General features: G+C 48.7%; 1 protein-coding gene across 4 annotated transcripts in view; it reads left to right on the top strand.

Moving 5' to 3' along the window:
- Positions 1-25,880, top strand: part of SYT12 (synaptotagmin 12) — a 235,039-nt gene that overhangs the window by 92,451 nt on the left and 116,708 nt on the right. For all 4 annotated transcript variants that reach the window (XR_012252657.1, XM_073658045.1, XM_073658044.1 and 1 more), the window contains 3 exons: positions 3,482-3,535; positions 5,514-5,704; positions 24,515-24,874. Coding sequence is in view for 3 of the 4 variants with exons in the window: in XM_073658045.1 (XP_073514146.1) it covers positions 3,502-3,535; positions 5,514-5,704; positions 24,515-24,874 (585 nt within the window). In the remaining variant the exon portion in view is untranslated. The remainder of the gene's footprint in view (positions 1-3,481; positions 3,536-5,513; positions 5,705-24,514; positions 24,875-25,880) is intronic.

Here is a 25,880-nt window from a genome sequence, read left to right as displayed (position 1 = left end):
ACACACACATGGACACAGTGGGACACACAGTTGGATACACACATAGACAAACACACATGGACACACAGATGGACACACACCTGGACATACACATGGACACACGGATGTACACGCACATGGACATACACATGGACACACACATGGACACACCCGTGGACACACACATGGACACACCCACACAGACACACACATGGACATACACATGGACACAGTTGGACACACAGACGGACACACACATGGACATACACATGGACACACAAATGGACACACACATGGGCACACACATGAACATACACATGGACACACACATGAACACACATGGACATGCACATGGACACACACATTGACACCCATGGACATGCACATGGACACACACATGGACACACAGTTGGACACACACATGGACACACAGTTGGATACACAGTTGTACACACACATGGACATACACATGGACACACACATGGACATACACAGACCAAAAGTTTGGACACACCTCATTTAAAGATTTTTCTGTATTTTCATGACTATGAAAATTGTACATTCACACTGAAAGCATCAAAACTATGAATTAACACACGTGGAATTATATACTTAACAAAAAAGTGTGAAACAACTGAAAATATGTCTTATACTTTAGGTTTTTCAAAGTAGCCACCTTTTGCTTTGATGACTGCTTTGCACACTCTTGGCATTCTCTTGATGAGCTTCAAGAGGTAGTCACTGGAAATGGTCTTCCAACAATCTTGAAGGAGTTCCCAGAGATGCTTAGCACTTGTTGGCCCTTTTGCCTTCACTCTGCGGTCCAGCTCACCCCAAATCATCTCGATTGGGTTCAGGTCTGGTGACTGTGGAGGCCAGGTCATCTGGCGTAGCACCCTATCACTCTCCTCCTTGGTCAAATATCCCTTACACAGCCTGTAGTTGTGATTGGGGTCATTGTCCTGTTGAAAAATAAATGATGGTCCAACTAAATGCAAACCGGATGGAATAGCATGCCGCTGAAAGATGCTGTGGTAGCCATGCTGGTTCAGTATGCCTTCAATTTTGAATAAATACCCAACAGTGTCACCAGCAAAGCACAGCCACACCATCACACCTCCTCCTCCATGCTTCACGGTGGGAACCAGGCAGGTAGAGTCCATCCGTTCACCTTTTCACATGTATGTCCGTGAGTGTGTCTATGTGTGTATCCATTTGTTTGTCCATGTGTATGTCCATGTGTGTGTCCATGTGTGTGCCCATGTGTATGTCCATGTGTATGTCCGTGTGGGTGTGTCCATATGTTTGTGTGTGTCCATGTGGGTGTCCATCTGTATGTCCATGTGTGTGTCCTTCAGTGTGTCCATGTGTATGTCCATATGTGTCCATGTGTGTGTCCATGTGTATGTCCATGTGTGTGTCCATGTGTGTGTCCATGTGTGTGTCCATGTGTGTGTCTATATGAGTCCATGTGTATGTCCATGTGTGTGTCCATATCTTTGTCAATGTGTGTCCGTGTAGATGTGTCCATGTGTGTGCCCATGTGTGTCTCCATGTGTGTGTCCATGTGTATGTCCATATGTGTGTCCATATGTATGTCCATGTTTGTGTCCATGTGTGTCCATGTGTATGTCCAACTGTGTGTCCATGTGTATCCAACTGTGTGTCCATGTGTATGTCCATGTGTGTGTCCATGAGCATGTCCATGTGTGTGTCCATATGTATGTCCATGTGTGTGTCCTTGTGTATGTCCATGTGTGTGTCCATGTGTGTGTCCATGTGTGTGTCCATGTGTGTCTCCAATTGTGTGTGCATGTGTATGTCCATGTGTGTGTCCTTATGTGTGTGTCCATGTGTATGTCCATGTGGGTGTGTCCATGTGTGTGTCTATGTGGGTGTGTCCATGTGTGTGTCCATGTGTGTCCGTGTGGGTGTGTCCCAGTGTGTGCCCATGTGTGTCTCCATGTGTATGTCCATATGTATGTCCATGTGTCCATGTGTGTGTCCGTCTGTGTGTCCAACTGTGTCCATGTGTATGTCCATGTGTGTGTCCATGTGGGTGTGTCCATGTGTGTGTCTATGTGGGTGTGTCCATGTGTGTGTCCATGTGTGTCCGTGTGGGTGTGTCCCATGTGTGCCCATGTGTATGTCCATGTGTATGTCCATGTGTCCATGTGTGTGTCCATGTGTGTGTCCATGTGTATGTCCATGTGTCCATGTGTGTGTCCATGTGTGTGTCCATGTGTATGTCCATGTGTGTTCAACTGTGTGTCCGTGTGTGTATCCAACTGTGTGTCCATGTGTATGTCCGTGTGTCTCCATGTGTGTCTCCATGTGTGTGTCCATGTGTATATCCATGTGTGTATCCATATGTATGTCCATTTGTGTTCAAGTGTGTGTCCATGTGTGTGTCCATGTGTATGTCCATGTGTGAGTCCATGTGTATGTCCATGTGTGTGTCCAACTGTGTGTCCATGTGTGTATTCAACTGGGTGTCCATATGTATGTCCATGTGTGTGTCCATTATCCTCAGAAGCAGAGGTGACTCTTGGTCTTCCTTTCCTGGGGCAGTCCTCATGTGAGCCAGTTTCTTTGTAGCGCTTGATGTTTTTTGCAACTGCACTTGGAGACACTTTCAAAGTTTTCCCAATTTTTCACACTGACTGACCTTCATTTCTTAAAGTAATGATGGCCACTCGTTTTCTTTACTTAGCTGCTTTTTTCTTGCCATAATACAAATTCTAACAATCTATTCAATAGGACTATCAGCTGTGTATCCACCTGACTTCTGCACAACACAACTGATGGTCCCAACCCCATTTATAAGGCAAGAAATCCCACTTATTAAACCTGACAGGGCACATCTGTGAAGTGAAAACCATTTCCAGTGACTACCTCTTGAAGCTCATCAAGAGGAGGCCAAGAGTGTGCAAAGCAGTCATCAAAGCAAAGGGTGGTTACTTTGAAGAACCTAGAATATAAGACATATTTTCAGTTGTTTCACACTTTTTTGTTAAGTGTATAATTCCACATGTGTTAATTCATAGTTTTGATGCCTTCAGTGTGAATGTACAATTTTCAAAATACAGAAAAATCTAGGTTCTTCAAAGTATCCCATGGATACACACAAACACATGGGCATACACATAGACATACACATGGACACACATAGACACACACATGGAAATACACATGGACACACATAGACACACACATGGACATACACGTGGACACACATAGACACACACATGGGTACACACATGGGCATACACATGGACACACATAGACACACACACATGGACATACACGTGGACACACATAGACACACATGGACATACATGTGGACACACATAGACACACACATAGACACACACATGGGCACACACAAGGACACAAATGCAAACAGGAGCACACCTATTGAACCCTGATGACTTCTCACCTAACCCCTTAGTTTCCATTCTGGAGCCCCATATGTTACACATCTTTTTTCTCTTCCATTTAGGTAGAAACTAAATAAATGAGATGGAGAGTAAAATGATTGACTATCGCATTAGTGGTAAGTAGTGTTTCATGTTTTTATGGGGGATTTGTAACATAAAAGTCTGAACTACTGGGGATGGTTCCCATTGGAATTACCTGGAGAACATAAAGAAAATAATTTCTATAATACTATATAATATTATACACTTCTCAACATTGAAATTGCAACAGCAAGAAGGAAAAGTGGCAGGATTATGGAAATCTCAGATCTATAGAGACGTTAATGATATACAAATAGTGAAGAGTTGGAAATTTTTTTTTCAAAACATCTCTATTTACTCAGTTTCAAGTAAAAGCGCCACACATACATATACACGCACTTCATACCTTGGCTGCTATCAGTGTGGCTATTAAGGGTTGTCTTAGGAATATTCTGCCGCTCTGAATATACTTGGGCAAATCATCAAGATCCACTGCTGGCAGCTCCCATTGCAACTGCTGTCCAATTTGGTTCCAATTGTGCTCGATGGGAGACAAGTCCGGAAACACTGTAGACAATGGTAGCACGTTTATGGCACACAGGCTGCTCACAGTAGCAATAGCAACATGTGGCCTAGTGTTGTCATATTGAAAAACAGCTCCTGGGACCCTTTGGAAAAATAGTTGTACTACTGGTTCCATGGCCAAACCAATGTAACAACGAGATGTTATGTTACCTGGAATGAAAACTACAGGGGTCTGGCTAGTGTAAGTTGTAGCCCCACCCACACTATTCACACTATAATCCCATGAGTAGGACCGGTGAGATGTTTTCACATAAAGACCTCTCTGTCACATACCAAGCCTAAGGAGACTGTCATTGTCCATATAAGCCATAAGAAGACATTTGCATGACATTGGGCTACGAGCTAGATGTCCAGCTACAAATGCCACTGATCTCAAAGGCTATCATGGGGCGGAGCAGGGCAATGGTTGCTTAAATGGAGGTCTATCCTCTTCAGCAGCGAGTCTTGCTTTTGTCTTGGATGCAGTGGAGCTGGAAATTAGTGTGGAGACATCATGGGCAATGCCAAGGCCTTCACGAGGAACATAAAAGTGTCTCAGGAGCCATTTTTCAACCCAACAATGCCAACCTGCATGTTGCATGTGCTACTGCGAGTAGCCTTGGGGGCCTAAACATGCTACCATGGCCTGGAGAGTCGCTGAACTTGTCTCCATCGAGCACATCTCGAGGTACATCATTGGTCAGCAGTTAAAAAGGAAGATGCCAGCAGCAGATCTTGATGATTTTCATTTCCCAGTGTGTCAGAACAGTCCTCAGACAACCATTAGTAACCTCACTGATAGCAGCCAAGGCTATAAATGGGATTTCTGCACATGATGTTCATACTTGATGCTAAATAATTCAAAATGTTTTGAACATTTTGTTTCCATTTTTCATTATTTGTATCATTACCATGCCTATTCACCCTGTGATTCCATAATTCCATGGCTTCTACTTTTTGGTGTTGTTCAATTTCAATGTTAAACAGGGTAGTATTATTATACTATGATGCTAAAAAGTAAAGAAAAACTTGTATACTAAGTAATATAATAGACTGGACCTATGAAACCAAAAGGAGAAGAGGAGGAATTGCCACTGCAGGTGATCGCTGGTGCCGTATTGGTGCATTTTAGTAGTTGTATATTCCACTAACTAAAAAATCACTTAATAGTTGGTCTCTGTAGAAGCAAACTATATATTAAAATCAGGCTTCAATTCATAACTGTCCAATTTTTGGGGTATTGAACAGAGTTTCATACTTGGTTTGCTACATGCTGCAACCATAAGGTAGAAACTTGTCTTGTGATTGAAGCTGATAGAAATATGTCCTGATCTGAAGTCCATAAAAACATTAAATGTAATGTAGAATATTGTAAAATCTACATGCTGAGCGCAGCTTCAGATCCCATTCAGAGAGCTTTACACATTGACTGCTGCCAACGGAATTTTATTTGTCCTTTATGCTTCTACATAAAACTCATCATGGGTATTTTATGGACTTGTTTTGCAGTCATCACAAGCCCGCCCGGATGGGAAATAGGAATATACATTGCTGGCGCGCTGACTTTGCTGGGAGTAGTGGGTCTCTATTTATGGAAGCTGTACAAATCAGGCAACTACCCGTCTCCGTCTCCATTCCCCAACTATGACTATCGATATCTCAAGCAAAAATATGGGACATCATACTCGGAGGTTAAGAAGGTAAGCTCATCGCTGCACAAGCCTGGAGCTACGCAAGTTGTTCTGTTGGTTAAATGTCATAGACAATATTTGTAGGATCTTCCTCCAAAGTCCAATCAGGTGGGATTCCAACAACTGGGACCCTGCTGGCTGCGAGGATGAAGAGGCTAGAAAAGTGTAGTGAACCTTTGCCTTCATGTCAACACATATTGGTAGAATAATTTATCAAGCTTCAGCTGTCAGGGTCTGTTTTTTAACCCTTATTGATTGCCAGAACGTTACTTGGTTCTTTCTAGGTAGTCACCAAGAAGAAGCCAAGGAGAGTCAAAAGGAACTTAGCACCAACTCCGATTTGTTTTGGCAGTAAACAGGACCTCAGCAGTTGGATCTTGATGGCATATCCTTATGTTATGGGTCAAAACAATAGGTGTCGACATGAGACAAAGTGGCACTGTCCGTCTTATACTCCTCACCTTCACTGTAATATTCAGTTGTCAGACCCTCATCAGCTGCATATTGGTGACATATCCCAAAAATATGTAGGATAAGTAAAAGTGAAGGTCACAGGCAAAACAAGACAATTATCTGATGTGGAAGCCAAACTGTCCAGTCCCCTATCAGACATTCAAAAAAGCCTTTAAAGGGAAAACAATTGACCCTATTCAGTTCAATATAGAGTTTTATAGGCACCCATACATATTATAACACCACACAAAAAATCCACATCTGGGTCATCCATATGACGCGCCCCTGGGCCTGTGTCGCGCTGCGCTGCGCATGCGGGAGCTTACCCGGAGCCGGATCTGTGGAGGGTTGTAGTCTCGTGGCGGTGACCCGGTCCGTGCGCAGGGAGTCAAACTAGACGGCAGTCCATTAGTAGTAAATGGTTGATGACTACGCCACCCGTTGAATGCAGCCAGGGGGCTGCTGCTGCAGGGCAGACCGCTGAGGCCGGTGGAAGGATGGTGCAGCGTGATAGTATAACCCCCAACGGGAGGGGTATGGCCTCAGGGCAGCCGACGTGGATGATGGGGGTAGCAGGAACCACTCAGAGACGGTACGGTGTAGTTCAGGGTCTTTACTGGTAACAACAAAAGACCCTCCCGGAGTACTTGCTAGCGGATGGGGCCTGGTCAGTCCTTGAGCAGATGGGATCTCCCCTGGCCAGGCGTAGTTGTAGGCCTCCCAAACTGACTGTTCTCTTCTGGCTACCTTGCTAGGAGCTGATGTAAGTAGCCCACGTCCCTGAGTGTACCGTGTGGTGCTCACCCGTATGGCCGGTGACTCGGGGCCTTCTAATGGCTTCCGCTCCACGATGGCGGTGCTGGTCCCACGCGTGTGACCGTGCCTTCGGGCTTCTGGGCCAGAGGACCTGAAATCCCCTGCCTGACGGATTCTGCTGCTGGGCAGGAATTAGTCCCCACAGCCTCGGACTCCGGGTCCGGTAAAAAGTCTTCTTAGTCAGGGCGAACTCTGCAGCTGCCAGCCCCTGACTCCTTGTAACTGCTGTTTCTTCCTATGCTGTCTCTACTTCTTCTCTTCTTCTACTCACTCACCCTGCCTCAGCCCCAGGTTTATATAGGGGAAGTTCTTCCCCTCCCAAGACTGGGCAGGAGGTGTGGCATGCACAGGATCCCTGACTAAAGGACCTCCCACCTGCTCTCAGACATAACATTACGTTACTGTGGCAACCAGACCCCTGGGGTGTCACATTCCCCCCTAGTAAAATTTAGTACTCCGGGACTAAACACATTTAGAAAACATAACAAGGCAAAACATTAATAATACAATAAGAAAACACATAAAGATGGTTACGGCGTGTCCGCAACCGGGTGCAGTCTCTGAAGAAAGCAAGGTGTCCATTTCACCAACACAGGGAGACGTAACCAGGTAGGGGTCTGTTCTACCCCGAGTCCTTGACAGTCTTTAGTCCATCCTGGGTTACGCTCCAACTATATACAAGGATTCCCGGTAAATCCACCAAGGATTCCTAAAAACAACTAGAAATACAAAATTACACACAAGCAACTATAGACAGGTAAACATTATAAAATAGCTTAAACATTTAGATCCTCCAACGTGCGGGTAACTGGCCTCTAGTGGCCCTAGTGGACCTACGGAGCTGACTGTCTGGCCCTGAACTACAGGGTGTAGGAGCTGTCAAGGGTAAACTGGGCAGCTGTCTACCGGCTCTTTGTCTCACTAGGGGTACGGCAGGCTCACTATAAGCAGAGGGTTGATTCTCCTGTTCTACTTGTGTGGAGTCTTCTGCCTCCTGGACCGGCTGTTCTTCCAGCTCTACCCGTTGCTCCGTAGGTTCTTGGGATGATGGTTGGAGGAAGGTGAGTACGGGTACCACAACTGCACCATTGACTTGAGTCCAAGACCGAGGGAAGTCCCCGAGCACGGTACTAACCATATCTTCCCTTTCTCCCACGGGTCGATGGTCTTCTTGTTCCTCTTCAGGGTTCCTCAGTTGTTCGGGACACTTCTTCAGGTGGTCCCGGGATACAATGGCTGTGGTTTCCCCTCCGTCTTTACTGATGGTACAGACCTTCGGGTTCTCGTGGCTTGAGGGCAGTACGGTGTACGGGTCCTTCTCCCACTGGTCATCCAACTTGTGGAGCCGTCTTTTCCTCTTCAAGACCTGCTCTCCGGGTACCAGGGGAACAGCGGGAGCATACTGGTTGTAAGTCTTCTCTTGTCTTTCCCTAGCCTGACAGAGACTTCGCTCCACGCTCTCCTGTACTCTCCGGTACTGCTGCTGCCTCTCTGTGTCCCAGTCTGTTTCTGGTGAAGTGTCCTCAGGTGTCAGGACTCCCATTTCCAGGTCAACAGGTAACTTACCAGGTCTCGCCCTCATTAGGTAAGCCGGGGTACAGTTGGTGGAACCTACCGGGATGTGGTTGTATAGGTCCACCAGATCGGGCAACTTCTCAGGCCACAGACTGCGTTCTTCCAGGGGCAATGTTTTTAGAAGATCCATTACCACCTGGTTCATTTTTTCACAAAGTCCATTAGTTTGCGGATGGTAGGGTGTCGTCCTTATCTTCCGGCAGCCATACAGATTGCAGAATTCCTGGAAGACCTCCGCTTCAAAGGCAGGTCCCTGGTCCGTCAGCACTTGGTCCGGGTACCCGTGTGGACGACAGAAGTGCTGCTGGAAGGCCCTAGCTGCTGTTTGAGCCGTTAAGTCCTTGACGGGGACGACAACCAAGAACCGGGAGTAATGATCCACGATGGTTAACGCGTAGACGTAGCCACTTCTGCTTGGGGTCAGTTTTACATGATCCAAGGCTACCAGTTCCAACGGTTGCCGGGTGACGATGGACTGCAGGGGAGTCTTCTGGCTGGCCCGTTCCTTCCTTCTCAGATTGCACGGGCCACAGTCTCTGCACCACTTCTCGATGGTTCCCCTCATGCCTACCCAGTGGAACCGCTCGCGCAGCAGGAACTCCAGCTTTTTCCACCCGAAGTGTCCAGCTCCGTCGTGGTATGCCTCCATCACCATGGCTGCGTCTCTTCGGGGCACCACTACTTGCCAGAGTAGTTCATGCGTCCGGGAGTTGACCATTCTGCGGCACAACTTCCCCTTGTAAAGGAATAGTCGACTCTTCTCCGCCCATAGTTGTTTGGCTTCCTCCGGAGCGTCTGGTTCAAGGCGAGCCTCCGGCCGAGTCAGCATCTCCTTCACCAGTCGGACGGCAGGGTCGCTGTCTTGCGTTTCCGCCCAGTTGTAGTGGGGTAAGGGGTTCAACGTAGCAGCCTGCTTACCCCTTACCCGGTGGGAATACTGGATAGTCCCATGACGGTGGAACGCAGGGAGTTCAACTTCTTCCAGTCCCTCCGGATCTTCTCCTTCGTCCGGCAGGTTGGGCATCCTGGACAGGGCGTCCGCGTTAGTATTGGAGTGTCCTGCCCGGTATTTGATTGTGAACTCGTAGTTGGACAGACGGGCCATCCACCTCTGCTCCAGGGCACCGAGTCTTGCCGTGTCCAGGTGTGTCAACGGGTTGTTATCCGTGTATACGGTGAACCGGGAAGAAGCGAGGTAATGCCTAAAGCGCTCGGTGACTGCCCATACCACGGCCAGGAACTCTAGCTTAAATGAGCTGTAATTTTCGGGGTTCCTTTCGGTGGGTCGCAGTTTTCGGCTGGCATAGGAGATTACTCGTTCTCTCCCCTGCTGAATCTGGGACAGTACGGCTCCTAGCCCGATGTTACTGGCGTCGGTGTAGAGGATGAAGGGCTGGCTATAGTCCGGGTACGCCAAGATTTCATCCCCCGTGAGGGCCATCTTCAGCTGGCGGAAGGACTCTTCTTCTAGCTTTTCCCATTTGAAGGGCGGCTTCTGGTTCTTGGCCTTCCGGGACTGGCCTATCAGGAGGTCCTGCATAGGTGCTGCCTTTTTGGTGAAACCGGGAATAAACCTTCGGTAGTAGCCTACCAACCCTAGGAACTGCCGCACTTCTTTTACGCTGGAGGGGCTTGGCCATCCCTTAATTGCGGTGATCTTATCGGGGTCGGGAGCCACTCCGTCAGCGCTCACCACGTGTCCCAGGTATTGCACCTTTGGTTTCAGGAGGTGACACTTGGAGGGTTTCACCTTTAGGCCGTAACTCGCCAGAGCTTCGAACACCTCCGCCAGGTGTTTCAGGTGGTCCTCATAAGTTTTGGAGTATACGATGACATCGTCCAGGTACAACAGGACCGTCTCGAAGTTTCTGTGGCCCAGACAGCACTCCATTAATCGTTGGAAGGTTCCTGGGGCGTTGCAGAGTCCGAACGGCATGCAGGTGAACTCGCTAAGTCCCATCGGGGTGGTGAATGCGGTCTTCTCCCGGTCCGCCTCTGCTACAGGAACCTGCCAGTACCCGCTAGTGAGATCCAAGGTAGAGAAGAAGTTAGCAGATCTTAAAGCAGCCAATGACTCCTCTATCCTTGGTAAGGGGTACGCATCCTTGTGTGTGATACGGTTGATTTTCCGGTAATCTACACACATCCTCATGGTGTTGTCTTTCTTTTTGACTAAAACTAGTGGGGCTGCCCAGGGGCTACAGCTATCCCGGATTACCCCAGCCTCCTTCATGTCTCTAAGCATCCCCTTGGCGTGTTGGTAATGTGCAGGGGGTACGGGTCGATACCTCTCTTTTATGGGAGGATGATCTCCCGTGGGGATGCGGTGTTCTACCCCCTTGACTCGCCCGAAGTCTAACGGGTGTTTACTAAACACTCTCTCATACTCTTGAACCACCCGATAGACTCCTTGTTTCTGATGTGAGGGAGTGGAGTCAGTACCCAGATGTAGTTGCTGACACCAGTCCTCCACGTCTTTCTTAGAGCCGTTACCTTCCTCCGGGTGAGATGGAGGCAAGGGTCCCACAGATTGTATAGAATTTTGATTAGTGGTATATAATTTGGCTAGCGTGGCATACCGGGGCAGGTACACTTCCCTCTCCCCGATATTTATTATGCGAACGGGCACCCTCCCATGGCGTACATTGACCACCCCCCGTGCTGTCAAAATGGTGGGCCTACTGTCTGAGTAAACTGGTTCTACCATTGCCTGGTAATCTCTACCTCTCAGACCAATAGCTGCCCGGCACCAAATCATCATTTCACTTTTTGGGGGCATGGCAATAGGAAAAGGGTCACACATTCTTACGCTACCAATCTCACCGCCGGAGAGTTCCACTTGTTGCCGTTGCATCAGTGCCCGGATCTCTTTCTGGAGCACCCGCTGCTCGCCGGAGCTGGCGTTCTTGGCAACCTGCTGTAAAAGGAAAATCACCTCTGCAAGACAATTTTCAATTACGTTAGTTCCTAGAGTTATTTTTGGGTGACTCTCATGTTTATCAATATCTACAATGATCAGTCCCTGTGCGGCCAGTTCGACTCTACCGATTTTGAGGGTCACCTCTTTAAATCCGATCTGTGGCACGGGCTGGCCATTGCTGGCGATGATACTCAAGTCGTCGTCAGGGTAGCGGGTAATATCCGAGTCATTCCAGTACTGCTTGAAGAGCACGTACGGGATGGTGGTGACCTGTGACCCGGTATCCAGTAGGGCACTCATGGGAATGCCATCCAGTACCACAGGCAAGACTGGACGTCCTCCCACATATCTGTCGCGCCAGTTCGATGGGCCTGGTGATCTTTTTCCTGGGGGTTGGCCCTCTACCCCAGGTTGTGCCCGTTTAAAGAACAGTACCTTTCCATATGTCCGGGTTGATTGCAGCGGCGGCAGATGGGTCGTCCGTCCTCGCTGTATCGGTCACTGGGTCTTCCTCTGGCCGGTGGGGTCCTCCTTGGTCGACGCCACGGGATGTCCTCCGGTCCGGATGCCAGCTGGATCTTCCCTGGGGTGGAAACCTGTAAAGACTGCACAGTTCGGGTTAGCGCAGCAACGCTCTTAACTAGCTCTTGGACCTGATGGTGTAGGTCTGGAGCCGGGTCATTGTCCAAAGCCTGCGCATGAGCTCCCACAGGCCCTGTCGACAAGGGCGCCGCCTCCTGGTGGTAAGTGATAGCTGGGCGCCTGTGGGTCACAACGCCACCCGGTGCTGGTTCTCGGAGCACCCGGATAGCTCTATCCTTGAACTGTGCAAAGTCCAGATGGGGATCCTGTAAGGCCATTGCCCGCAACTGGGTTCGGTGGGCATTGCAATATAAACCCTCTATAAATTGTTCAGTCAACAGCCTGTCCTCGTTTCCCACCCCATCAGGGTCGGTCTGCTTTATGGCCCTCAGGGCCTCTTGTAGGTTTAGTGCATAGTCCCTTATACTCTCATGCGCTCGCTGCTTGCACCCGTAGAATCTAAGCTTGATCTCGGCTGAGGTGTGGGTATCGAAGGTGTCCCTCAGCCGGGTTAGTATCTCTGCGACAGTCCTCCTCCCAGGTGGCCAAGATTTTACTTCTCTTTTGGCTGCCCCGGTTAGTTGGGCCACCAGGATGCTCACTTTTTGCTCTTCTGTGAGGGGGTACACCTGGAAGAGGCTATCCAGCTTTTCTCTAAAGTCATGCAGGGTATGTGACTCCCCTGAGTACTGGGGTAGCCAAGCTGCTCCCGGGATATAGGGCATGGTGAAGGGCATAACTGCAGCAGCGGTAGCGCTGGCGGGGGTTGAGGCAGTGAAGCTCTCCTCCGTATCCGACATCTTCCTCCCCCCTAGTGGACCGTGGCCTACCTTGCGATGATCCTCTTCCGTAGGCCGCGGCTCCGCAGTGGATCGTCAGGGTTGAGGACCTTCCGTCGTGCTCCTGTGACGTCGGCGTCTGCTGGGCTCCTTCCAGGACCTTACGCAACGTCCGGACGTGAGGCGGGGCTTCAGTTCTCGCGCGCTTTCGGAGTCCACGCCCCTCTTCTTCCCGCGCGGCGTCCTCAAGATGGCGTCCAATGGCGGGAAAACTCCACGGATGGCGGGAAGAAGGTCGAAGATGGCGCCGGATGGCGGGAAAACTTCGCGGATGGCGGGAAGAAGGTAGAAGATGGCGCCGGATGGCGGGAAACCTCCACGGATAGCGGGAATCTTCACCACTGGTAAGTTTGAACAGTCTTTGCTTTTCAGGCACGCAGTACCCGGTGGTTGCGGGCACGAAATCCTGCCGACTACGCCAAAGTTGACGCGCCCCTGGGCCTGTGTCGCGCTGCGCTGCGCATGCGGGAGCTTACCCGGAGCCGGATCTGTGGAGGGTTGTAGTCTCGTGGCGGTGACCCGGTCCGTGCGCAGGGAGTCAAACTAGACGGCAGTCCATTAGTAGTAAATGGTTGATGACTACGCCACCCGTTGAATGCAGCCAGGGGGCTGCTGCTGCAGGGCAGACCGCTGAGGCCGGTGGAAGGATGGTGCAGCGTGATAGTATAACCCCCAACGGGAGGGGTATGGCCTCAGGGCAGCCGACGTGGATGATGGGGGTAGCAGGAACCACTCAGAGACGGTACGGTGTAGTTCAGGGTCTTTACTGGTAACAACAAAAGACCCTCCCGGAGTACTTGCTAGCGGATGGGGCCTGGTCAGTCCTTGAGCAGATGGGATCTCCCCTGGCCAGGCGTAGTTGTAGGCCTCCCAAACTGACTGTTCTCTTCTGGCTACCTTGCTAGGAGCTGATGTAAGTAGCCCACGTCCCTGAGTGTACCGTGTGGTGCTCACCCGTATGGCCGGTGACTCGGGGCCTTCTAATGGCTTCCGCTCCACGATGGCGGTGCTGGTCCCACGCGTGTGACCGTGCCTTCGGGCTTCTGGGCCAGAGGACCTGAAATCCCCTGCCTGACGGATTCTGCTGCTGGGCAGGAATTAGTCCCCACAGCCTCGGACTCCGGGTCCGGTAAAAAGTCTTCTTAGTCAGGGCGAACTCTGCAGCTGCCAGCCCCTGACTCCTTGTAACTGCTGTTTCTTCCTATGCTGTCTCTACTTCTTCTCTTCTTCTACTCACTCACCCTGCCTCAGCCCCAGGTTTATATAGGGGAAGTTCTTCCCCTCCCAAGACTGGGCAGGAGGTGTGGCATGCACAGGATCCCTGACTAAAGGACCTCCCACCTGCTCTCAGACATAACATTACGTTACTGTGGCAACCAGACCCCTGGGGTGTCACACATACACTTGAGAAAGACCCATCTATCGCTCGCTATGTGGTATGATGGGTATCAATAAAACTCTGTATTAAAGGAATTTTCCAATACTGGGACACTAACAACCTACCTTTTAGGTTAGGTGATCAATTTCTGATGGAGTCGGGCCTGACACCTGACATCCCCACCAATCAGCTGTAACCAGCTCGGGCAGCGGACCAGTTGTAAGCCGTATATAGAGCGGAACACAACAACTCCATCACACTGCTTAGTGGCCGCTGCCGGTAGTGCAGATCAGCTACGTACATTGTGTACATCCCGCCGCTCCCAGAGCTGGTAACAACTGATTAGTGAGGATGCTGGATGTCAGACCCCCACCAATCAGATATTGATGACCTATTATAAAAATAGGTCATTAATAACCCAATAGTGGAAACCCCCTTTAAACTAAATACTGGAGAACATTTTTCCTTTTTTTGGATATCCTAAAAAATAAGCAACCAATGTGTCTGTTCAAACAAACCCTAAACATTTTAGCTACGTTATTCCACACACCTTACTAATAGTTAATACCCACAAAACGCTGAGCATGTATCACACCACAAATACAGAGAGGCACTTGCTCAATAATTAATACCAACAATAACTCGTGCCATTAAGTCTCATAACAGGTATATCTTTATTACAATATATAATTTAACAATAGTATTAAATTAACAAGAAAAACAGAGTATCCTAGATAGTCCACAACATTACACATGTACATAAATGTAATAAAAATGAGTAAATAATACAGGTGTAGCATCGGCGTCTCTGCCCCCTGACAGGCAGAGACGCCGTCCCTCTTACAGCCGCGCTCCACGCCTGGCGTCTTCCGGCTCTCCTGCTGCTGCTGCCGGCGTGCGCAGCTTCCCGGGCACTGTGCTTAGGGGGCGCGCCCGCTCCCTCCCTCTTAAAGGGGCCGCGCGCGCCGTCCTAAGGAGTCCCCGGCCAATGGCCGGAGGACTTCTCATATAAAAGGCACCTCCTCCAAAATGGAGGTGCACGTGCAAGGTTGTAGCTCTGTGTTCTAACTCTGCTTCAGCCCTCAGGTCCCGCTGCTAGTCTGACTACCAGTCCAGTCTGCCAGCCTGACTACCAGTCCAGTCCGCCAGCCTGACTACCAGTCCAGTCCGCCAGCCTGACGTCCAGTCCGCCAGCCTGACTACCAGTCCAGTCCGCCAGCCTGACTACCTGTCTCCGCCAGCCAAGTACACTCTCCTGCCCGACGGTCTGCCTACGGTCCAAACCTGCCAGTCTGTCTATGGGCCAGGCTTGCCTGACTACCGGGAGAACGTACCAGTTACCTGCTGTGCCTACCAGCCAGCCTACCTGGAGGCTGCTGCCAGTTACCCGTGGTGTCTGCCAGTCCGTCTACCCGGATCACCTGTCAGCCTGCCTGCCATGCTGATCTGCTGTACCGGTCAGTCCCTCCCTTCTGACCCGTGGGAGTCACTTGCTCTCATACAAGGACTGGCCCAGAGTAGCACCTGGTCCCTCTGCTCGGTCCTTCCCTGGTTCACGGTGTCGATTGAGCCGCCGTGCGACATTGGTCAGTCCGAGTTGATACCTAGTTACGCCCCTCTGGTCCCTCCTTGCACCGCAGCACAGAGGTTCCACCACCCGGATCCGTAACAGTTTGCACGGGCCATGGAACCCGGTGGCCTTTAGGCTCCTTCGCTTGCTGACCTGTACCAGGAGGTTTCTCGTCAGAGATCCCAACAGGAAACCATCCTGACCTACCTGCGGTCTGTCAACTCTCTCCTGGACACGCTGCCCACCCCACCTGTGTTCCTCTCGAGCCGAGCGACACCCGCTCTGGCGGCGCCTCTGCCTACCAGTGCCACGGCATCCAGCTCTGGACCCTGGCTCTATGCGCCTCCTCGTTTTGGGGGTGACCCCGTCTTATGTCGGGGTTTTCTGAACCAGTGCACGCTGCACTTTGAACTACTGGCACATCAGTTTCCCTCCGACCGGGCCAAGGTGGCGTTCATCATGTCTCACCTCACCGGGGAAGCATTGGCATGGCTAAACCCTCTATGGGAGAGAGAGGATCCCCTGGTGTCCGATCTTCCAGCTTTCCTCACTGCCTTCCGGAAGGTCTTCGACGAGCCCATACGAAGGACTTCTACTGCCTTCTCATTGCTCCGTCTCCGCCAAGGGAGTCTCACCGCGGGCCAGTATGCCATACAGTTCTGTACCCTCGCTTCTGAGCTTGCCTGGAACAGCGAGGCCCTGGTGTCCGCCTTCTGGAAAGGTCTTTCCGGATGGATCAAGGACGAGCTAGCCGGCCGGGACATTCTTACCACCCTGGATGACCTGGTGTAACTAGCTACCCGGATTGACATCCGTTTCCTGGAACGAGCTAAGGAGACTACCCGGGAGAGAAGATTTTCTCGTCTTGCTCCTGTTTTCCAGAAACCTGCCTCCCAACCAGCAACTCCCCGGGCACGCTCGCCTGAACCCATGCAGTTCGACCAGACCAAGATGGTCTAGTCTCGCCAAGAATCACGCCGAGCCAAGGAGAGCTGTTTCTACTGTGGTAGTAAGGAGAATCTGATCCGTTCCTGTCCGGTGAAGTCGGGAAACTCCAGTGTCTAGGACCGCTCGGAGAGGTCGTCCTAGGCAAGAGTAAATCCTCTCCATTCTTGACTTTATCCATTTCTATTTCCTGTGGAGAGAACCGCTTCTTTGAAACCGCCCACCTGGATTCCGGAGCCGCTGGGAATCTCATTTCTCAGTCCCTTGTAGAGAAGTATCAGATTCCTACCAAATCTCTGGCTGAACCATTGGCAGTCGCTTCAGTGGATGGAAGACTCCTTCCGGTGACCATCTTGCTCGTCACAGAGCCTGTAACCCTTCAGGTGGGAATGCTGCACTCGGAGAGGATCTCCTTCCATATGCTATCCGGACTCTCTCACTCCCTTTTGCTAGGTCTACCCTGGCTACAGAGACATGAACCCGTTCTGAATTGGCGATCCGGTGAGGTGCTCCGTTGGGGGCAGGATTGCCATGAGACCTGCCTGGTTCCGGTTCGCCTGGCTCGACCTTCGTCTACTCCGGCTAATTTACCTGGTCTACCGGCACCTTACTGGTCCTATGCAGATGTCTTCGACAAGAAGGAGGCAGAGACACTGCCACCTCATAGGCCATATGATTGCCCTATCGACCTGGTACCTGGTGCCACTCCACCCCGTGGGCATATCTACCCCTTGTCGCTGGCCGAAATCCAGGCCATGTCTTAGTACATTGAAGAAAATCTGGCTAGGGGATTCATCCAGAAATCTACCTCCCCGGCAGTAGCTGGATTCTTCTTCGTAAAAAAGAAAGACGGTTCACTACGCCCCTGTATCGATTATAGGGGACTCAACCAGATTACTATCAAAAATAAATACCCCCTGCCGCTCATCTCAGAGCTGTTCGACCACCTTAAAGGCGCGAAGATCTTCACCAAGCTCGATCTTCGTGGGGCGTATAACTTGGTCTGGATCCGCCAAGGAGATGAGTGGAAGACGGCATTCAATACCCGGGACGGCCACTATGAATACCATGTGATGCCCTTCGTCCTCTGTAATGCTCCAGCCTCCTTCCAAGAACTAGTTAACGACATCTTCCGTGACCTCTTATATTCATGCGTGGTGGTGTACCTGGACGAAATCTTGGTCTTCTCTCCGGATCTACCCACACACCGGAGGGATGTTCGTCAGGTCCTGCTTAGGCTCAGGCAGAATCACCTATACGCAAAATTTGAGAAATGCCTCTTCGAGCAGACCTCTCTTCCGTTCCTGGGCTATATTATCTCTAAGACTGGTCTACGGATGGACCCCGAGAAGGTCTCTGCCGTCTTAAAGTGGCCCCGACCAGAGGGGTTGAAGGCGATTCAGCGATTCCTGAGCTTCGCTAACTATTACCGCCTCTTCATCCCACATTTCTTTTCCCGGACGGCACCCATCTCTGCGCTCACCCGTAAGGGAGCAAATCCTAAGGAATGGACGTCCGAAGCAGAGGAGGCCTTCCTCTCCTTAAAACAAGCCTTCTCTTCTGCCCCGGTGCTGCACCGTCCAGATTGCAACAAACAGTTCTTTCTGGAGGTTGATGCTTCCTCTTCCGGAGCCGGAGCGGTGCTCACCCAGAAATCTCTGTCCGGGAGAATGGTAACCTGCGGCCTCTTCTCCAAGCTTTTCTCCTCATCCGATCACAACTATTCCATAGGAGACTGAGAACTGCTAGCCATCAAGTTGGCGCTGGAGGAGTGGCGTTACCTGCTAGAGGGGGCTTTGCACCCGGTGGTCATCTACACTGACCACAAAAACCTGGCATATCTACAAGATGCCCAAAGACTCAATCCGCGTCAGGCCCGGTGGTCTTTGTTCTTCGCCCGTTTCAGCTTTACCCTACATTACCGCCTTGCGGACAAGAACGTTAAAGCCGACGCTTTGTCCCGATCCTTCCTTGCTTACGATCGAGAGGAGGAGCCTATGCATATCATCGATCCCTCCAAAGTGATGAATGTGGCTCCCTTGGACCTGTCTCGTCTCCCATCCGGTAAGACGTTTGTAGCGGTTCTGGATCGTAAGACGGTTCTTCACTGGGGTCATTCATCTAAACTAGCCGGCCATGCTGGCCAGAGCCTCATAGACTGTAAGCTTGCGAGCAGGGCCCTCACTCCTTTCGATATGAGATATGCTTATTCTGTATTGTCTGTATAAGTCCCCCCTAAAATTTGTAAAGTGCTGCGGAATATGTTGGCGCTATAAAAATAAAAATTATTATTATTATTATGAGGTAGAGAACATTTTGGCCACCAAGAGGGTAAGAGGAAAAACCTTTTTTCTGGTGGATTGGAAGGGGTTTGGCCCAGAGGAGAGAACTTGGGAACCCAGGGAGAACACCCACGCCCCGCTTCTTCTTAATTTTTTTTTTTCAGGCCTAAAGAAGAGGGGGTGTAAAGGGGGGTGGGTACTGTAGCAACGGCGTCTCTGCCCCCTGACAGGCAGAGACGCCGCCCCCCTTACCGCCGCGCTCCTGGCCCGGGGTCTTCCGGCTCTCCTACTGCTGCCGGCGCGCGCAGCTTCCCGGGCACTGTGCTTAGGTCGCGCGTGCGCGCTCCCTCCCTCTTAAAGGGGCCGCGCGCGCCATCCTAAGGAGTCCCCGGACAATAGCCGGAGGACTTCTCATATAAAAGGCACCTCCTCCAAAATGGAGGTGCCCGTGCAAGGTTGTAGCTCTGTGTTCTAACTCTGCTTCAGCCCTCAGGTTTCGCTGCTAGTCTGACTACCAGTCCAGTCTGCCAGCCTGAATATCATTCCAGTCCGCCAGCCTGACTACCAGTCCAGTCCGCCAACCTGACTACCTGTCTCCGCCAGCCAAGTACACTCTCCAGCCCGACGGTCAGCCTACGGTCCAAACCCGCCAGTCTGTCTATGGGCCAGGCTTGCCTGCCTACCCGGAGAACGTACCAGTTACCTGCCGTGCCTACCAGCCAGCCTACCTGGAGGCTCCTGCCAGTTACCCGTGGTGTCTGCTAGTCCGTCTACTCGGATCACCCGTCAGCCTGCCTGCCGTGCTCATCTGCTGTACTGGTCAGTCCCTGCCTTCTGACCCGTGGGAGTCACCTGCTCTCATACAAGGACTGGCCCAGAGTAGCACCTGGTCCCTATGCTCGGTCCTTCCCTGGTTCACGGAGTCGATTGAACCGCCGTGCGACCTTGGTCAGTCCGAGTTGATACCTAGTTACGCCCCTCTGGTCCCTCCTTGCACCGCAGCACAGAGGTTCCACCACCCGGATCCGTAACAACAGGTATCCCAATGTCCAAAAGGTATATCCCTAGACTTCCCGTAAGGGCAATATCTATTAAATTATGTAGGGTTTTTTATACCAACATGTAATTTGGTTGATATAATATGAGACACACATCAGGTAATCTGCACATGACACTTTATCTATTTTTGTCGCTACATTATATTTTCCGCTATAGCACTTTATAATTTTCCTTTCTTGCATTTAGGCTAATTATCCTCTGCCATATGGTATATATTTCATTTAGGTATACACTTTTTGATATCATTCACATCAAGGGTTATACGTGGAATCCTATTTGATCATTTTCACTCCTTCACATGGCGCCGTAGTAGGGTTGTATGCCATGCTCCTGAGTCCATGAGCACATGCGCTGGTTTGTTCCTGCCCGGACCTTTGGCTCTGCCGGGTGCCTTAATAGGCAAGTGCTTGTGTCACTGGGAAAACCGTTCCCTAGGTGGCGCCGCACGCTCAGATCTCCTGTCCCGGTGAGAGGAAGTTCCCCATGGGTGAGGATACCAACTGCGCATGCGTCACCCACATGGTATCTGACAAAGGGTGAACTCCCCCTCACATGACGTAGCGCATTCTCATAGGCTCTTTCAATTATTAGATCGTACACATGTATAAGCCAGAGCATTCTCAATGGATTGCAATCAGATACATAAGTATGATGTTCTATGCCTAGATTAGCTAGCAGTCTGCTTCACACTCCCTGTATACATGAAAGAAGCTCTCTAACTGGTCATCCTCACCTTGCATTTTTATAACACATCACATGATTGGTGTTTTTAATTAAACATTGTATAGTTCCTATGATTGGTCATCTTTATACATGTGTCCTTTATGCCAGTTGGCTGATGTTCACTTCCTTTCCTATAAATACCCACACTTGGTTCCTTGTTAGACTCACCCCCTGACAAAGCTAGGGTGAAACGCGCGTTGGGGCTTTACAGGACACACTTCACGCATCCTGTTTGTTGCATCGCTTGACATAAGTATAGTTCTATTATTTAATAGATATTGCCATTATGGGAAGTCTAGGGATATACCTTTTGGACATTGGGATACCTGTATTATCTACTCATTTTCATTACATTTATGTACATGTGTAATGTAATGGTCCACCTACGGTACTCTGTTTTTCTTGTTAATTTAATTCTATTGTTAAGTTATACAGTGCCTACAAGTAGTATTCAACCCCCTGCAGATTTAGCTGGTTGACACATGCGGAATTAACTTGGCATTGTGACATTTGTACTGTAGATCAGCCTGGAAGTGGGAAATGCACTGCAGCAAATTTTGTTTTTGTTTTTTTTCTGTTTTTTTTTTAAAAACGTTAAAAGTTAATTCAGAGTGTCATTTATTATTCAACCCCTCAAACCACAAGAATTCTGTTTGGTCCCCCTAAAGTATTAAGAAGTAGTTCAGGCACCAAGAATAATGAGCTTCACATGTGTGGATTAAAGATCTCTTTTGCCAGCCTTTTCTGACTATTTAAGACCCTCCCCAAACTTGTGAACAGCACTCAGACATGGTCAACATGGGAAAGACAAAGGAGCATTCCAAGGCCATCAGAGACAAGATCATGGAGGGTCACAAGGCTGGCAAGGGGTACAAAACCCTTTCCAAGGAGTTGGGCCTACCTGTCTCCACTGTTGGGAGCATCATCCGTAAGTGGAAGGCTTATGGAACTACTGTTAGCCTTCCACGGCCTGGACAGCCTTTGAAAGTGTCCTCCCGTGCCGAGGCCAGGCTTGTCCGAAGAGTCAAGGCTAACCCAAGGACAACAAGGAAGGAGCTCCGGGAAGATCTCATGGCAGTGGGGACATTGGTTTCAGTCAATACCATAAGTAATGTACTCTACCGCAATGGTCTCCGTTCCAGACGAGCCCGTAAGGTACCTTTACTATCAAAGCGTCATGTCAAGGCTCGTCTACAGTTTGCTCATGATCACTTGGAGGACTCTGAGACAGACTGGTTCAAGGTTCTATGGTCTGATGAGACCAAGATCGAGATCTTTTGTGCCAACCACACACGTGACGTTTGGAGACTGGATGGCACTGCATACGACCCCAAGAATACCATCCCTACAGTCAAGCATGGTGGTGGCAGCATCATGCTGTGGGGCTGTTTCTCAGCCAAGGGGCCTGGCCATCTGGTCCGCATCCATGGGAAGATGGATAGCACGGCCTACCTGGAGATTTTGGCCAAGAACCTCCGCTCCTCCATCAAGGATCTTAAGATGGGTCGTAATTTCATCTTCCAACAAGACAACGACCCAAAGCACACAGCCAAGAAAACCAAGGCCTGGTTCAAGAGGGAAAAAGTCAAGGTGTTGGAGTGGCCTAGTCAGTCTCCTGACCTTAACCCAATTGAAAACTTGTGGAAGGAGCTCAAGAATAAAGTCCACATGAGACACCCAAAGAACCTAGATAACTTGGAGAAGATCTGCATGGAGGAGTGGGCCAAGATAACTCCACAGACCTGTGCCGGCCTGATCAGGTCTTATAAAAGACGATTATTAGCTGTAATTGCAAACAAGGGTTATTCCACAAAATATTAAACATAGGGGTTGTATAATAATTGACCCACACTTTTATGTTTAAAATGAAATAATATTCAACTGAGCAACATAACTTTTTGGTTTGTAAGATTTATGCTTCTGTTCATAAATCCTACTCTCGTTTGCAGTTTGAAGGCTCTAACTTATTTGCATCTTATCAAACCAGCTAAATCTGCAGGGGGTTGAATACTACTTGTAGGCACTGTATATTGTAATAAAGATATACCTTTCATGAGACCTAATGGCACGAGTTATTGTTGGTATTCACACTTTAATAATAGAATTTGTTCTTTAATTATATAACTAGTAAGGGCTGTAAAGAAAGAAAGAGGATCTGTTTTTATATCACGGCATCTTGCTAGATAAATCTAACATAGCTGTGACGTTTCCGAGAATGAAAAATAAAATGAACTGTACAGAAAATAATGCAGCTATTTCTTCCTAAGTAAATGATCTAGTCCTGGTTATCTGTAAAATTATAGCATACATTAGTGATGCCTAGAGATAAATCCAACACTGTCTTATAAAAAGAAGCACTCTGAGATAATATTAGAGACTGAAAAGCTATATGTCGGGTGCAGCACACCATAATACGGAGTCTTCTGCTGTCAAAATGAAGACACAAATACTGACTGGCAGCCAGGACATGGAATTACTATAATGAACCAATAAAGTATGTATGATGTTCTATTAGCGGAAGCCGAAAGCCTCCAATATAAGCCTAGATGGCTGTAAAGCCTTCTTCACATGGGTAAGAAGCCTTCCATCTTTGCACAGCAAAGCAATACATTACAATACAAAAATAAATCCTGGGCCGTCGCTCTACTTATTATGCATCTTAAAGGGAATCTATCAGCTTATCCATTCTGCCCAAACTACGGGCAGCACGAATAAGAGTCTGGCTGCATGATTGCTGCTAGGTATATTTTTCTCAGAATACTGGAGATGATACTAGTTTGGCACCGCCCCTGGCCGGCTATTCCCAGCGCCGCTGTAGGTGATTGGTAGGTCTGTCCCTATCTACACACATGAAAGAGACCTGTCAATCACCTGGAATAGGATGGGGAGAAGCCAATCAGAACTTCAAACCATATTTTCTCCAGTGTTTCATAGAAAAGTCTACCTGTTTACAATCGTGCCACCAGGCTCTCATTCATGTAGCGCTTGGTTTGGGCAGCATGAATCATCTGACAGGTTCCCTTTAATGACCCAGTCTGAGTTTACTGTTCAACAACCCAAAACATATTTCACACCATTTCTCATGGTGATGACTCCCAAAGGCCTCCACCACAGCCTGTCCGGTCCTAGACTTGGAGCCATTGTATGGACAAAACACATTTTACAGATTAACTATTTCCTTCTCGCAGAATAGACGTAGTCAAGAAAATCCAAATCTTTCATAATGGCTATTTCATAGAGCTATCATATACTGTTTGATAGATTTGGCACATTTTTGGCACATTTTATTTCCTTTTTAAGGCCACCTCTTGAGTGTTATATTTTGGGCCAGTATTTGCCCCTGAAAAATGGTGCACATCTTTAAAATTTGCAAAGTGTGACACAAACGTCTGTCCTTTTTGTCACATTCAGTTAATAAATTTGTCTAAATTTGTGCCAAAATTCTGTCAAAACTATGATAGTACACCTGCCCCATGGTATCAGTTCATCAGATACCTGCCTGCGTCAGCCCAGCTCCCCTTTCCCTTCCTAATTCTGCCCCTTCAGGGGATATGCTGCTCTCAAGAAAGAGAGAAATCCAGGGTTTGGCAGCATTAAACATTATATATTCAGTCTGGATCACAAAGTTCCAGTTAAATTCTTCACTTAAACTTTATTATGTTTCTTTTCTTCTCTAGAGAGCCGTTCAGGGAAATGCAATGGTGGCAAATCTCAATGATACCTATGAAAGTATTAATGAATTTGGTCCAATGGAATTGATCAACAGGGACATGGAAATGACTCCCTATGGGATGTTAAGGAAGTCCGTCTCAACCGATTCCCTCAGCTCCATCTCTTCCATTGGAAATAACTTTGGCTCGGACTTTACTGTGGGACAGATTGAAGTCACTATGGACTATGATGTGAATTCCAATACATTGCATGTCTCTTTAATACAAGGAAAAGATCTGCTGGAGAAAAAGGAAGATGGAAACTTTGAGTCTTGCTTTGTGCACATTAGCCTCCTCCCAGACGAACAAATCGTTGGCATTTCCAGAGTAAGTATACACAGCGCGTGCTCATATATGGGGTCTGTCTGTCATTTATTGCTGGGTCTTCTTATCTCATGGTGGAAATGTTTATAAATAAAATATAGTTTTTTATATATATTGTAACTATTGAGACATAAGAAAATGTATACCTGCGTATACTAAATGGTTATCTAAGGGGTAATATTTCTCCTTGTGGAAAATGACGTGCCTGGGTAAGGAGACTTGTAGGCCATGCAATGCTCTTCTAGGAAATTAAATATGCAAATTGTCTATTCAGACAGGAAGAGGGCTTGAACTCTAGTGCCACCTATTGGAAGTCCTAATAGTCTATATTGACCCTTTGATAAGTCTTGCCACATGACCTGGGATAAAATGCAAACCAGAATCTTAATTTGCAGAGACATGTTTCAGAGTGTTTCTCTTCCTAAGTGCAAAGCATGAAATCTGATTTTGCTGTGTTAGAGGCTCTGACTGGGGTCTAAGGGTTAAAGCTTCTTCTTGTGGAGAGTGACATGCCTGACATGACAGAGTAAGGAGGCATATAGGCCATGCAATGCTCCACTAGGATAGTAAATACACAAATTGTCTCTTCTCTGAAAAGACAATTTGCCTACTAAATGGTTATCGTTACTATTGGCCATACATGTTGCAGTGCTGTAACTTGGCTTTAGCAACCAAATACCTGTTGTGTTTTACCATACTGTACATGGAGATCTCTGACTTTTCAGGTATAGTCAAGCACAATACTGCATGGATTTTACTAGCAAATAGATAGGTAGATACTGTGGCATTTTTAGTGTTTTTGCTCTCTCTCATCCTGGAATTTTACAGGTTTTTTTTGAGGGTTTGCATCAGTTCATGTAAAGAACATGCCTACAACTGTGAACATTTGGTTTTCTTTTTATTGTGAATCAAACAACAAATAAGACAAAATAACTGAAAATTTCAGTGTGCATAACTATTCACCCCCATAAAGTCAGTACTTTGTAGAGCCTCATTTTGTGGCAATTAC

The sequence above is a fragment of the Phyllobates terribilis genome, unplaced genomic scaffold (assembly GCF_046119375.1).
Source record: "Phyllobates terribilis strain yellow unplaced genomic scaffold, ASM4611937v1 Scaffold_13__5_contigs__length_258822181, whole genome shotgun sequence".
In the NCBI taxonomy this organism is placed as follows: domain Eukaryota; kingdom Metazoa; phylum Chordata; class Amphibia; order Anura; family Dendrobatidae; genus Phyllobates; species Phyllobates terribilis.
Note: the sequence above shows the minus strand (reverse complement) of the source record. Positions and strands in the feature narration are given on the sequence as shown.